The sequence below is a fragment of the Mustela nigripes genome, chromosome 6 (genome assembly GCF_022355385.1).
Source record: "Mustela nigripes isolate SB6536 chromosome 6, MUSNIG.SB6536, whole genome shotgun sequence".
In the NCBI taxonomy this organism is placed as follows: Eukaryota; Metazoa; Chordata; class Mammalia; order Carnivora; family Mustelidae; genus Mustela; species Mustela nigripes.
Genome location: NC_081562.1, coordinates 68,926,789 through 68,942,562, shown reverse-complemented (window position 1 = coordinate 68,942,562; position 15,774 = coordinate 68,926,789). Strand labels below are relative to the sequence as shown.

General features: G+C 36.3%; 1 protein-coding gene across 8 annotated transcripts in view; it reads right to left on the bottom strand.

Moving 5' to 3' along the window:
- The window catches only part of DNAI7 (dynein axonemal intermediate chain 7), a 62,971-nt gene that overhangs the window by 35,051 nt on the left and 12,146 nt on the right, over positions 1-15,774 (bottom strand). For 7 of the 8 annotated variants that reach the window (XM_059402792.1, XM_059402794.1, XM_059402799.1 and 4 more), the window contains 6 exons: positions 15,162-15,246; positions 13,201-13,292; positions 10,677-10,778; positions 9,703-9,840; positions 3,228-3,374; positions 500-603 (listed from right to left, as the gene is read on the bottom strand). In XM_059402792.1, the coding sequence (XP_059258775.1) occupies positions 500-603; positions 3,228-3,374; positions 9,703-9,840; positions 10,677-10,778; positions 13,201-13,292; positions 15,162-15,246 (668 nt within the window). The remainder of the gene's footprint in view (positions 1-499; positions 604-3,227; positions 3,375-9,702; positions 9,841-10,676; positions 10,779-13,200; positions 13,293-15,161; positions 15,247-15,774) is intronic. The other variant, XM_059402796.1, reaches the window with a different exon arrangement.

The window sequence follows — 15,774 nt, the reverse complement described above, 5'->3', positions numbered from 1 at the left end:
ACAATGAAAAAGGTTATATTTTTATATTGTCTCATTAGATTTAAATGACAGGGTATTTCATAGCAAATATAATTTGGAAAATATTTTGTTCCTTCCTGTTAGTAAATATCAAAATTAAACCCCAATTCTTTCCATTGTCATATGACCAGTATTTTCAGAGCTGGGACCAGAACACCTAGGCCTCCTTTTACTTTGGTAATTTTTTCCTAAAACTCACTGCCATACTATAACTCAATTAATTTTGACATATTAAAGATTAAACAGAAGAAGGGATCATGATTTGTCACTATCACTATCACTTCTCAGAAAGATGTGATTAGCTGAAAATAACTTGCCTAAGGTAAACAAATAGCAGGTTTGAGATTCAAACCTCAGCTGGCTGACCTCCTAACATAGGTTTTTTCCAAGTGTACCATGCTAGTATGCAACAGGCAAGTCCCTGGTCATCATGAGGCGATTCCCAATGTCTTCTGACCTATAGTAGCACCCATGGGAATACCTTGGATTCTTCTTGAGGTTTGCCCACACATATAGAGTAACATTTTCATCTTGAATGACTTTTTCCATATTTCCACTGTCCAGATCTGCTAATGTACTAGCCTGCTGTAAGAGAAAAAAGAAAACATTATAAAAGATGAGAGTCCTCATAAACTATGCAACTTAGATGAGTTATTTCATCACTTAGGTGTTAGATTTGTTACTTAGAAGAGTAATTTAGGTAAAAGTATCAAAATAACAAAAAAATTGTTTTTAAAAAATTCTCTATTCTCTAAATGATACAAATGTATTTTCTTAATTAAATGTGCTTCACCTTTCCCCTTAGTTTCTCTTACTGTGTCTAAGGATTAAAGTTGCTCCTATATTCCCAGGATTACTATTATATTACCCTTTTCGATTTTAACATTATCATGACTTTATACACATGCCTCTTTATTTGTACATTAAAATGTAGATCATGCTACTGCAGAAGTTAGTCTATTTCTGAGTATTATCAAGTTTATTAAACAAACTATCCAGTTTATGAAATTCAAATGAGTCAAGTTTTACTAGTCCCATACTTGATATCCAAGATGAAACACACAATTTAAGGAAGTTCTTAAGTACGTTTTCATAAGGACTAATACAGCTTGATGCATATTAACTCTCTTAAATGGCTTAACAAAGTCAATATTGTATGTATTTAGTTGTCACAATATAAAAACTTTGGGGTACTGGAGATTGAATTTATTGCCAAGTTTTAAAAAGTAATTGATCCTGCATGCTTCCCCCCATGCCGTGACATTAACTTTTTAAGTGTTCAGGATAGTCTTATAGAACTATTCCACATTGTGAATTTATCTAATTCTTCATGGTATTGCTTAGCTTGCTCTTCTGTCCCCTTTATTTTTTCTAACTTCTTTGAAAGTTAGGTCTAGGTAGGTTTAATTATTTTTGGCAAGAAGGCATTGTAGGTTATGCTGTACTCTTCACGATGCGTCCTGTCAGGAGGCATATGATATCCCACTGTTAACAATGTGGACTTGATCACTTGGTTAACATGGTAAGTATCTCCCAGTTGTGAAGTACACTTTTCCCCAATCTGTATGTAATCTGTGGTCTAATATTTTGGCACCATGAGAATCATGCACTCCTCAACTACTTTTCACCTAATTATTTAAGTGAAAATGCCCCTAAAAAAAAAATGCCCCTTACCATTTATTACATTGAGGATTAAAAAAATGGTGATTTTCTAACTGACAATTCCTTCACCATTTATCAGATGGCATTCTTCTATAAACTGTTCTTCCCCTCCATCCCACTTTCTCACCTGCTTTTCTGGAGTATCCTTTTAGACTCACAGATTTTTATTTAGTCAATGGTCTATAATCAATTGTAATTATTCTTTTTGATATTCAAACAATTTCAAATTTGACCAGAGGGAGCCCCTTTAAGTTAGTTCTGTCCCTTTGGATACAATTCCATTAGTCTCTGAGCATTTATTTGCTTTCGAGCACAAGATAACTCATTCTCATCTTTCACTTACCCTGCTCCAGTTCTGGAATCAGCTGTTCACCCCAATTAGACCTGGTTCCATTTTACAGATTAAAAAGAAATCTGGTTCATAGTAGTATTTCCATTTCAAATTAAACATTACAATATTTGGGGCCCTGGGTGGCTCAGTGGGTTAAGCCTCTGCCTTTCGGCTCAGGTCATGATCTCAGGGTCCTGGGATGGAGCCCCACATCAGGCTCTCTGCTCAGCAGGAAGCCTGCTTCCCCCTCTCTCCCTACTTGGGATCTCTGTCTGTCAAATAAATAAATAAAATCTTAAAAAAAAATTACAGTACTTTTTCTAATCTCTTAGTTTACATATTTTATCTTTTTTCTCTTAAAATAATCTTGATTATTAAAAATTATAATACATTTCTTTGCTTTTCTTATAATAAAACTGTTCCAAAATTACATTATAAATATTACTACTAATAATAAATTTAGTAAAGTTTAAGCCAATTTTGCAATTCTTTTCATAATTAGAACATATTCTACCAAGGCTATACAGAGACCAACATAAACCAAAAGATAAAAAGACACACACAAAAAATGTGTGACTTTAGGTTGTTTTCTGATTTAAAGAGCACACAATAAAACAAAAATAGCCATAGAAGACATTCATGGGATAGGATATTAGCCAAAATTTAAATAGGGACTGGACATTAGATTATGGAATTATTAATTGTCAAGGTATAATGATGATTTTAGTTATACGAATATTATCACTAATGATAAGATATTTGGGAAAAATAGACTGACTGCCAATAATTATGATATTAGTCAATTTATCTTGAGTAGTGAATATTTAGCATATAAAGTTTTGTGAATTTATTTTCATAGTGATCCTACTAAACCTTAGCAAGTATAAGAAAAAAAAGTCGGTTAAGCATCTGCCTTTGGCTCAGGTCATGATCTCAGGGTCCTGGGATTGAGCCCCACACTGGCATTTCTGCTCAGCGAGGAGTCTGCTTCCCCATCTCACTCTCCCTCTGTGCGTGCTCTCTCTCTCTCTCAAATAAATAAATAAAATATTAAAGAAAAACAGGACTTCAACTATACTGATTTTTTTAACTGACTTTTCCATAGCCTTTTAATTAAAAAGATGCTAGATTTTTTTAATCATATAGTATAAAATTTTAACTCTTAAAAAGTTAATTGTAATTTATAAGCAAAATGAGAAAAAAAAATCACACTTACTCTGAGAAGTATTTCTGTGGCTATGTTAAACTTAAGATGAAGGAGCTCCTGGAGTTCTAGAATTGATCCTTGGTACTGTTTTATATTTTTATCTTCCAAATCATATGGTGGCGTTTCCAGTAAAATTAATTTCAATTTATCAATTAACTATAAATAATAACAAAGTAAAAACTTACTATAAAAATAATCTTCTGACAAATGGTCAAAGAAAAAGTAAAAAGGGAATGTTCTATCGCTTTTGAATTGAGGCATACATCATATATCATCAGTAAAACATATAAAAATCTTTTCTTATATTCATTGTGTTATTTAAGATCATGGAAAAATAAAATATTTTCTCTAGAAACTCCATTATAAGAATTCCCAACTACACATAACAGAGCTTTCATTAGCAAGTTAATAGAGCAGGGGCAGCTTGGATACCTAAGACTATGGAACAGTAGAAATAATGGTATAACAACAATGAGGAGGAGGCTGACAAGAAGAGAGTTACTAATATATACTGAATGTTTATGTAGGAGTCCAGGGCAGGCCACCCCCAAATGAACCACAAAGGCCCAACACTGATCATTTTGAACTGAAGCTACTTGAGAGTCAACTGTACAAAGATACTTAGACTTCTTCTGTCCTCCTGAAAGGAGGAAACAAATCTCCCATATAAAAAACACCAATCCCTGTACTAAGAAAAGACATCTTTATTACCAAAGGCAAGGGCTATCAAGTAGAGAAAACTGTAGAAATAAACCTTGTTACTTTTTTACTAATCTACTACCTCAGCCCAAATTCTGCTTAGAGTTCCTAATTCAAGCTCACAAATACCTGTTTTCCTTATCCTGTAAATGCCTCACAAATCTATTGTTTCTTTGTCTAAAATGTGCCTGCCTTGGTCATTTCTTTCTTTCTTTCTTTTTTTTCTTTTTAAGATTTTATTTATTTATTTATTTGACAGAGATCACAAGTAGGCAGAGAGGCAGGCAGAGAGAGGGGGCAGCAGGCTCCCTGCTGAACAGAGAGCCAGATTCAGGGCTGGATCCCAGGACCCTGGGATCATGACCTGAGCCGAAGGCAGAGACTTTAACCCACTGAGCCACCCAGGTGCCCAAAGTCTCAATTTCATTATTGGGTCTCCATGTGCACATAATAAAACTGTCTTCTTTCTCCCATTAACCTGTCTCATATCAATTGAATTCTCTGTCCAGCTGAAAGACCTTGAAGGGTAGAAGAATTTTCCCTCTCCTACACTTACTACGTGCCAGGAACTGTTCTAAACCTTTATACATATTCATTCTATCTTCATCATATCTATGAGCTAGATATTGTTATTGTGCCTATTTTTATAGATAAGGAAACTGAAGTTTCACCTGTAAGGAGTTTGGAAGATCTGACCCCATCCTAACAAACAAAAAAACCCCTTCTTTGACCCACAAGAGGGGAAGAAACAGGGCAAACACCTGCCCTCAAGACTGAAGAGACCTAGATTCAGGAGCAAAAGCCACTGTAGAAACCAGTGCCAAGTAAGAACATCTGAACTGTAAATGCCAAATTATTGGAAGCTCAGTGTAGACAACTCTTGAAAGTTAAAAACTCCAGAAAAGGGGTGCCTGGTTGGCTCAGTCGTTAAGCGTCTGCCTTTGGCTGGCTCAGATCTTGATCCCAGCGTCCTGGGATCCCTCCTCATATCTGGCTCCCTGCTCAGCGGGGAGCCTGTTTCTCCCTCCCCAGCTCCCTGGTGTTTGTGGTCCCTCTCTATCTCTCTCTGTCATAAATAAATTAAAAATCTTAAAAACAACAAAAACTCCAGGAGAACACAGTCATGAAAGGGAGAGGGCCCATAATATTGTTAGATTTACCACCAAACACTCCACCGGGTTCTATAACAACTATGGGAGCAAAATCCCCTCCTATTTCTAGCAGGGGGAGGGGAAAGGGAATGCCTAACAAGGCCTGATCTCAAGGGAAACTAATTAGAGCCTAATCTGCAGGAATTTTATCAGAGCTTAACTCACCCGGGGCAAAGAAAATACACAACTCTAGCTGGCTCTAGCCATTCCCTCCCACCAAAAAGGGAATAAAAAAAATTAAAGAAAATCGTGAAGTTCACCATGCAGAGATGCAGAGACACAGGCTTTACTGAAAGACTGAGACCTAATTTCAGGACTGTAGGATTCTTCCCCTCTCCCTACCTTATCTCGTAGTCACATTACTAAAGGCCTGTTTACAGCAGCTCCTTTTACCCAGTACATCATGTTGAGCTATCAGGAGAAAATTACAAGTCATACCAAAAGGCAAAACCCATAATTTGAAAAGACAAAGCAAGCATCAGAACCACACATGGCAGGGAAGTTGGAATTATCAGACCAGGAATTTAAAACAACTATGATTAATATGCTGAGGGCTCTATTGGATAAAACAGACAGCATCCATGAATAGATGGGCAATGTAAAGGAGAGAGATGGAAATTGTAAGAAAGAACCAGAAAGAGATGCTAGATCAAAGGATACTGTAACTGGAATGGAAATGCCTTTGGGGGGCTTATAGTAGACTGGACTCAGCTGAGGGAAGAATCTCTGAGGCAGAGGACATAGCAATAGAATCCTTGAAAACCAAATGGCAAAGACAACAAAAACCTAAAAAAACAATGTAAAAAAATAGAACAAAATATCGTGGGACCGTGGGACAACTACAAAGGGTGTCACATACACATAATGAAGATACTGGAAGGAGAAAAAAAGAGAGAAAGGAACAGAAGAAATATGTGACATAATAATAATTGAGAATTTCCTAAATTAATGTCTGATGCTAAACCACAGGTTCAGGAAGCTCAGAGAACACCAAGCAGGATAAATGCCCTAAAAAACGATACTTAGGCACATCATTTCCAAACTCAGAAAAAGCAAAGATAAAGAAAAAAATCCCCACAGAAGTCAGAGGGAAAAAACCTTACCTTTAGAGGAACAAAAATCAAGAATTGCATTTAACATCTCAGAAATCATGCAAGTAGGTACCCTGGGTAGCTCAGGCAGGTAAAAATTTGCCTTTGGCTCAGATCATGATCTCAACATCCTAGGATCAAGCCTCACATACAGCTTCCTACTTCTCCCTCTCCCTGCCACACCCTGCTTGTGCTCTTCCTCTCTGTCAAATAAAATCTTTTTTAAAAAATCAAGCAAGCAAGAGGGAGCAGAGATATTTATAGTGCTGAAAGAAACTGAGGCACAGCAAGATCAAGGAACAACCAGTAATGGCAGGATTTAGTTCTGAACACTGACACATAATAAACACCTCATACATTCCAAATTAAGGGAGGCAGCTCAGTGGCAGTATGGACTCAAGCCAGAATGCAGGACTTCAATCCTAGCCACTTCTCATTAACAGTGTGATCTTGGGCAAGTTATAGAACATCTTCGTGCCTCTGTGCATCACTGTGCCTTCTTCATTTGTGAAATGGGAATAATAGTGAATACCTCATAGAGTTATTATAAGAATTCAGCAAGTTACTATTTCTAAAGCCTGGCATAGTATTATTTAAGAGTGTGCCAAATCGGGGCGCCTGGGTGACTCAGTGGATTAAGCCGCTGCCTTCAGCTCAGGTCATGATCTCAGGGTCCTGGGATTGAGTCCCGCATCGGGCTCTCTGCTCAGCAGGGGGCCTGCTTCCCTCTCTCTCTCTCTCTCTCTCTCTCTGCCTGCCTCTCCATCTACTTGTGATCTCTCTGTCAAATAAATAAATAAAAATCTTAAAAAAAAAAAAAAAGACTGTGCCAAATAAATACATTTGATCATTTAGAACTTGATGTTTACCGTGGCATCAATGCTATCTAATTCTTTTCTGTTCCTCATGTGCTGCCTACTTTAGTTTCCTAGTGCTAGGATCATGCTCTTCTGTCTCCTGCTTTTTTTAAGTGTTTTGGTTTTTTTTTAAAAGAATTTATTTATTTATCAGAGAGAGGGAGAGAGACAGAGAGTGTGCAGCAGGGGAAGCAGCTGGCAGAGGGAGAAGCAGGCTCCTCACTGCACAAGAAGCCCATTGCAGGACTCGATCCCAGAACCCTGGGATCATGACCTGAGCTGAAGGCAGACACTTACCCGACAGCCACACAGGCATCCCCTTCTATCTCTTCTTTTGTTACTTATCTTTTTCTCATTTTCCCTACTCTTTGTTATTTCCACTTCTGTCACCCACTCTCACATTAGGAAGATTTCCCTTCCAGCTCATCGCTGATGAACTCTACTTCCGCTACTTCCCACTCTCTTCTGGCTCTTACAGAGCACCAGGTTCTTAGACCAGCATCATGCCACGGCAACGTGGCAGAGAGGGTGTGCAATGGCAAGAAGACCTCACTGTGTACGGAAGGCTCCATCGATAGAGTAAGACTCATCTGAAATCTCATAGGAGACTCTAAGCATGTCACAATCTCTCTTTCTATGTAAAATGGGTCTCATAAGTGTGTCTAGATCAAATCAGGCAAGCGTGTTACGAACTTAACAGAATCTGGAGTTACTCCATCTTTTTTTTTTTTTAAGATTTTATTTATTTGACAGAGAGAGATCACAAGTAGGCAGAAAGGCAGGCAGAGAGAGAGAAGGGGGGAAGCAGGCTCCTCGCTGAGCAGAGACCCCCGATATGGGACTTGATCCCAGGACCCTGAGATCAAGACCCGAGCCGAAGGCAGAGGCTTAACCCACTGAGCCACCCAGGTGCCCTGGAGTTACTCCATCCTATAATAACATGTACAAGAAGGAAACCACACTGACAAAAAAAAAACCACAAAAGATGGTGAGGAACTGTAACAAAAGCATTAGAGGCTAAAAGGACCAAGAGCAGTGAATTCCTTCCAGTTTCAACTATTCTGTAGGTGTGTCTAGTGTGGATTTTTCTATTCATCCTAACTTGGGATTCACTGGTTTCTTGAATCTGAGGGTTTGTATCTTTTCTCAACTCTGGAAAAATGTCAGCCGTTTTCTCTTTGAAATATTGTCATTCCCTCATTCTTCTGCATCTCCTTCTGGCACTCATTTTCAATGTATTTTAGCCTCTTTTCCTCTATCATACATGTCTGTTAATTGCTCATTCATATTTTCCATCTCTTTATCTCTCTGTTATATTCTGGTAAATTCTCCCAATCGACTTGTGATTCATTTGTGATTAAGAATCATTTTCTTATTCCCCTTCTCTAAGCTAAAGATGAGCCAAACAAGTTCCTATCATTTCCTTTTGCAAATAGGTATTTTCTCTTTTATCCACAATAATTTTTGGAGGCTCCCAGTCATATAAGGCATCTTTGATTCAACTTGCCAGCTTTCACATACTCTAGGAATTGCTTCCTGACGTGCTTTAAAACAAGGCTAACCCAAAACTTAACAGAGAGGAAAGCCTCTGGAGAAGTGGCTTCTCTGTGAAGCCACTGAATTTGAGACTTTCCAATCCTCTGAATTGTTTTATGGCCTCCAAGATTTTCTGTTATTTTGTTTTGAACTTGGCAATGAGTTTTTTTAAATATTTATTTATTGGGGTACCTGGGTGGCTCAGATGGTTAAGCATTTGCTTTCGGCTCAGGTCACGATCTTCAGGTCCTGGGATCAAGCCCCAGGTCAGGTTCCCAGCTCAGCGGGGAGTCTGCTTCTCCCTCTTCCTCTGCCTCTCCCCCTGCCTGTGTTCTCTCACTCTCTCTCTCTCTCTCTCAAATGAATAAATAAAATCTTAAAAAAATGTTTATTTATTTATTTATTTGAGAGAGAGGGAGACAGCACGCAAAAGAGAGCACTAGAGTGGGGAAAGGGACAGAGGGAGAGAATCTTCAAGTAGACTCCCTGCTGGGCCCAGAGCAGAGGACGTGGGACTCAATCTTAGAATCCCTAAGATCATGACCTCAGCTAAAACCAAGTCAGACACTTAACCGACTAACCCACCCAGGCACCTGTAGGCAATGAATTTAAATATCATTAAAAAAATTTTTTTAGCATTTTTAAGTGCATAATAAAGTGGAAGTTCCTCCAGGTAGCCTGTCCATCCTATTTGCCAAAGTAGAAAGTACAATATTCTTACTCGTCTTTATACTTTCATGCCTTCAAGAGTAAGTGCCTGGCACATAGTTAACATTGAAAAACATCTCTAGTAAACATAGATTAGTGGAAAATTTCAACTCAGGATAAAATCATATACTTTTCCCCCAAGTTATCTACATAAATGGATGCAACCTGTTTATTTTTTTTTTCCTGCTTGGATTAGACACACATGTTTCACATTTATGTCATGATGATCTTATCTAAGGTGGCAAAAATAAAAGTAAAAATAGGAATTTTAGAAATTTAAAAAAATGAAAAGATAAGCAAATAATTTTCTCCATAACCAAGTAAGCAGTAGTGTTATTAATTGGCAAGTACTATGGTTATTCAATTTATTCCTATTTTGGAGTCAATATCAGATAATTTATAATTTAAATAATTCAAAATTATAGAATATTTCAGTACCTACCTTTAGCACTAGTTTGCTTTTTGCAATCACTTCCTCAAGTGTCTCATTTGTTTCCTCTTTCCACAAGCTAATGAAAGTATTAATTTCTGGGGATATTGAAGGATCAGGACTCCCATCACATTGAATGTAGTGTTTCCACTGTGAAATAAAAATGTCTAAAGGTTCACACTGATGAAAATTCAAAGATTAAATAACTTTTTTCAAAGTATCAGTTCTCATAATCTAGTTTTTCCAATTTAGGCAAAAAACATGACTTCAATTGCTTATTTGAAATATCTCTAAAATAACAAAATTCTTTTCATCAAAATGATTTAAAAGTTTCCATAATTCAAATAAATAGCAATTCTACTATTTGTCACATTTTAAAAACAGTATTTATGAGTTGATTTTGTTTTGCCTTCCTCTCTAATCATATAACTTCTATACTTATAAAAGCCAACTCAGGCTAGTTTCTACTTTTCAGACTGTTACTAGTTGTTAATAATGACTTGCATTTTAGTATGAGTTCTTCCATTTACTCTGTAGTACATGCAAATTCTGCATTTGTAATCATATTATCCTTAACAATTTTTTGCTTAAATTTATGCCACCATTATCTTTTGCCATATTATTAATTGTTCCTTTTTTTCTGGATAATAATTTTTGCTGTTTCCAAAGTTATGCTCTTTTGAGCAACACTAGATTCCTTTAAACTCAAAATTTTCTATTTAAATTTGGAATAATTTTCTCGTGTAGATTCCCCTAAATTAAACCAGAGTCAAAAGATCTAAAAATTTCAAGGATCTTACTATTGACAAATAGTTTTCTACAAAGCTATGTGAATTTACTTTGCCACATGCGATAGGAGAGATTTGTCAGATTAGAGATGTATTACAGACAAACTCTTAAGTCTGGGGAACATTAAAAAGGATATCAGACTATAACTCCCTCTTGTGGTACAAAAGTATTAGTTCACACACATAAATAGGTCTTACCTGAGAAAGCAATCTTGTATCTCGTTTCAATTTTTCTGCTTCAGGAAAACACCCTTCTAATAAACAAAGTTCTTCAAGTTCTTCATGTCTCCTTTCTAGATCCTATTACATGGGGATAAATACATTGATCTGCTCTTAAATTTTAGCTTTATGTTTCATAAATAGCATCTAAACTTTACTGACAAAATATTTAGTTTCAAAATGAACACTAAAGTTAGTTTGAGTGTAACTGTCATTTCCAAAAGGTTTCATCTGAAACAGTGGTTTGTGAATGATCTGCAGACTCTGGTGGGTCCCTAAGACTCTGGGGATCTGTAAAGTCAAATCTGCCCTCGTAATAATACTAAAACAGTAACCGCCTTTTCTGTAGTGTATACATTTGCACTAATGGCACAAAATGGTACAAAATTGCTGGTGCCTCAGCACAAATCAAGTTAAAAAGCTGTACTAGGGATCACATTCTTTGAGGGAGTGGGGTGGGAAACAGCCAGTTTCACATAAGAATGATGTGATAAAGTGAAAATTATTAATTTTATTAAATTTGAACTCATCAGTATATGTCTTTTGATTATTCTATGTGATAAAATGGGAAGTATGCATAGAGCAATTCTGCTACATATCAAACAACAAGACTGTTTTGAGAAATAAATACTTGTGCAATTATTAGAGTATTTTGGCAGACACTCAAAAATGAATGAATTGAGTGTGTTAATTCCAGGAAACAACTATAAGTATTTGTTACCAGTGACAAAATTCAAGTTTTCAAATAAAAATAAAATAAATTTAAAAATAAAATATAAAATAAAAAAGTAAAATAAAATAAAATAAAAATTCAAAATTTAAAGGGGGGCTCAGTCAGGTGAGTGTCCGACTCTTGGTTTCGGCTCAGGTCATGATCTCGGGTCATGGGATCAGGTCCTACATCGTGGGGCTCTGTGCTCAGTGGGGAGTCTGCTTGAGATTCTCTCTTTCCCTCCCCCTCGGCCCTTCCTCCCTGCTCTCTCTCTCAAATAAATGAATCTTTAAGGAAAAGAATTCGAATTTTAAGAAAACTTGCACCTACCACTGTTTGACATTTTCTCCCTAAAAACCTTTCTGATTTGACTGGAGATGACACTAGTGCATGCAATTTTTTATAATGAATAATAAAAATGTGTCAATATTTGGAAGGAAATAATTCAGTAAATGAAATTCTTCTAAGCAATCAATCATGATATTGCAAAATCATACATGGTTATAAGATCTATTTAAAGGGTAGGATAAATCAGTGTTTTAGTGTAACAGAGCATGAAAAGTTCATTAATATGATTTCAGATTCCATACTGAGAAACTATGACACTGAGTTTTGGCATAGTATCAAAAAGAATATTCACAATTAACTGAAAAGCTTTAATATTCCTCCTTTTTCCAACTATGAATTTGTGTGAGGCCAGATGTTTCTTCAAAACAACACACTGAAACAGAATACTGAAGTCGGTATGAGAATCCAGCTGCCTTTTGTTAAGTCCGACATCGAAGAGATATTAAAAACATAAACAATGTCACTTATTTCCCTAATTTAAAAAATATATATAATGTGTGGTGATGGATGTTAGAGTATTGTAATAATCTTTTCACAATATATACATATACTGGGTCACTATGTTGTATACCTAAACTAATATAATTTTATATATCAATTATAATTCAATAATATATATATATAATTATAGGTGTTTTCTTTTTTAAAATGTTAATATATTTACTTACTTTTACTAATGTTTATTTCTAACAATAATCTGTTAATATAATGTGTCTTACAATTTCTCAGTTTAAATTTCTAATATGGTAAATATTGATAGACAAAACCCACATAAATCTCCTTTGGGGTCTTCAATTTTTAACTTATAAGGTTTCTCCTCAGAGAAATTATTGATCTGAAAAATTCTGGTGAAAAAGATAAGTAAAACTAAAACAGGAGAGGTAGAATTTGAGTTTGGGGGGTGGGGGAGGGGGTGTCTCTGTTTAATCATCTATAAAACAGACTGAGAAAAATAACTTAAGGCTTACAAGCAAGGGCTCTGAAGCAAGGCTATTTATGTCTAAGTCCTGGCTCCACTGTTTGCTTTCCTTATTCCTCAATTTCCTTATCTGTGAAATGTGGGTAATAATTTCACTAACTTTCTGGTAGAATTTAATGAGTTAAACGAGTTTATATAGGCCTAAAACCTATACCACTACCATTAGTGGTAGGTATGGGGGAGAGTGACTTTATATGGCCAAACACATCTGATAGCCACATAGTTTGTCTTCATTCATAACATTATTAGGGATGCCTGGGTGGTTCAGTTGCTTAACCATCTGCCCACGGCTCAGGTCATGATCCCAGGGTCTTGGGATTGAGCCCCGAATCCATCTCCTTGCTCAGCGGAGAACCTGCTTCTCCCTCTGTCTGCCACTCCCCCTGCTCATGCTCTCTCTCTCTCTCTCTCTCTGACAAATAAATCAAATCTTTAAAAAAATAACATTACTAATGTTTATATACTTTTGCTTCAAGTTGATGCCATTTTTCTTTCTCAATCCGTTGTATTTCAAGCCTTTCCATTTCTTCTTTTTCATATTTCACACGGGCTTCCTCTAAAGAACCAAAAACAAAACAAAACAAAATCTTTTCTCAGTGATTAAAACAATCTTTTTTTTTTTTTTTAAAAGATTTTACTTATTTGACACACAGAGAGAGATCACAAGTAGGCAGAGAGGCAGGTAGAGAAAGAGAGGAGGAAGCAGGCTCCCCATGGAGTAGAGAGCCCGACGCGGGGCTCAATCCCAGAACCCTGAGATCATGACCTGAGCTGAAGGCAGAGGCTTTAACCCACTGAGCCACCCAGGCGCCCCTAAATCAATCTATTTTAAAATATTTTCAACATGTAAGGGTGGTGGAATATTTTATAGAAGTCACAACCACATCATGTGGTAGAAATAAAATGAATGCTAGATTTTTTTCAAAAAACAACATGACTCAAACTTCCTGGCCAAGAAAATACAACTATAATGATATTTCTCTTTCCCCCCAAAGTTTACAGATATCCAATAATAATTTTAATCAAGAAAAAGTGACAGATTGATCATGGGTAATTAAGGAGAGGTAAAACCTTCAGATTTCCATAAGTCTGTGACATCTACATCATCAGAAGAAACTACCCTAATCTTCTCTTCTACCGTAATCTTTATTAAAAAATATATGAGGGGTGCCTGGGTGGCTTGGTTGGTTGAGAGGCTGCCTTCAGCTCAGGTCATGATCCAGGGGTCCTGGAATCGAGACCCACATTGGGCTCTCTGCTCAGTGGAGAGCCTGTTTCTCCCTCTCCCTCTGCCTGCCTCTCTACATACTTGTGTTCTGTCAAATAAATAAATAAAACCTTTAAAAATATATGAAATATATGTTGAAGAATATGAGTTTAATCCAATTTTTAAAAACATTCCCCAAGATTTAGATTCTGATAATGTACTCTTATCAAGAGCCACCTAAGAAGGATTTATTATGATTACACACAAAAAATCAACATGGAACCTGAGGACAGAATTTTAAAACCTGAATTTGAATCCACACATGTTCTCAATGCTAAAAGCTACAACCACTTGAAATATTCAGATTTTTAAAATCACTTTTTGGTATTTTTTAAATAACTGATATTTTTATGAACTTTTAACTGACTTTCTTTTTTACAAATGAAAATTTGTAAAATTGGGCAAATAAACATTATTAAACTATAAAAACTTGGGCTGCTCTGTACATTTCTTGTTAGTGTCTACTTCCCATATTTAATGAATGTATCAGAATTCTTACTGTACAATTAGCACCAATGCCTCTGATTTCATCAGTAAATACAAAGACTTCCAAGATTGGTTTGCCAGAGTTAGCAAATAAAAATAGAGCATGCTTACTTGAACTTGAATTTCAGATAACGGAATTGCCTTTTTTTTTTTTTTTTTTAAAGTATGTTCCATATCTCATGAGACAAATTATCCCAAATTATCCACTGTTTATCTGAAATTGATATTTAACTGGGCGTTTTGTATTTTATCTGGCAACTCCCCTTCAAGATATATCTGAAAGTGACTGGTATATACTAACAGAACTTTCTGGGTACCCTTTAAACAGCAGAAATTTATTACAAAACAGATGAGATTTGGGCGCCGGTGGCTCAGTTGGTTAAGTGACTGCCTTCAACTCAGGTCATGGTCCTGGAGTCCCAGGATCAAGTCCTGCATTGGGCTCCCAGCTCCATGGGGAGTCTGCTTCTCCCTCTGACCTTCTCCCCTCTCATGCTCTCTCTCTCTCTGTCTCAAATGAATAAATAAAATCTTAAAAAAAAAAAAAAGATGAGATTTGAAAAATTGAAGAATTTTGAAAATTCTTTTAAAAGATATTGACTGGAATGTAGAAATACCAACCTACTGTTATATTCCCTGCATATGAAAATAGTAACACTGTGTATTTTGTACCTTCCTCTTTTTGCCGTCTTTCCTCCTCCTCTTGTAGCTGCTTTAATCGTTCAGCTTTGGTGATTTTCCTCTTCTTCTTGCCAGACTTAAATGTCACAACATAAGAAAAGGCTATTAACATGTATCCAAATTACTTTTAAACACATATCCCTCAAATAGTAATTATGAAAAACACTTTTGCTTCCATGAATCCAGCCTTTCATTCATTCAAGTAAGACTTTATTATGTACAAAGCCTTGACCCAATGCACTGAGGACAAAGTATGGAAGCAAGTAAGAAAAATAAGCATAAAATTTATTAAACGCAAGAGTGACAGTGCCAATTTAGTTACTATACAATTAATGCTATGCAATTAATATGCAATTTACATAATTTTCTCATTCCTAGTTTCCACATCTTTAAAATGGTGCTACATAAGACCTCATTTTGGGGTGCCTGGGTGGCTCAGTCGGTTGAATGTCTGACTCTTGATTTCAGCTCAGGTCATGATCCCAGGGCTGTGAGTTGAGCCCTGCATTGGGTTCTGTCCTCAGCTCAGGGTCTGCTTCAAATTCTCTCTCTCTCTTCCTCCCTTCACTCACACATATTCTCTGTTTCTCAAATAAATAAATAA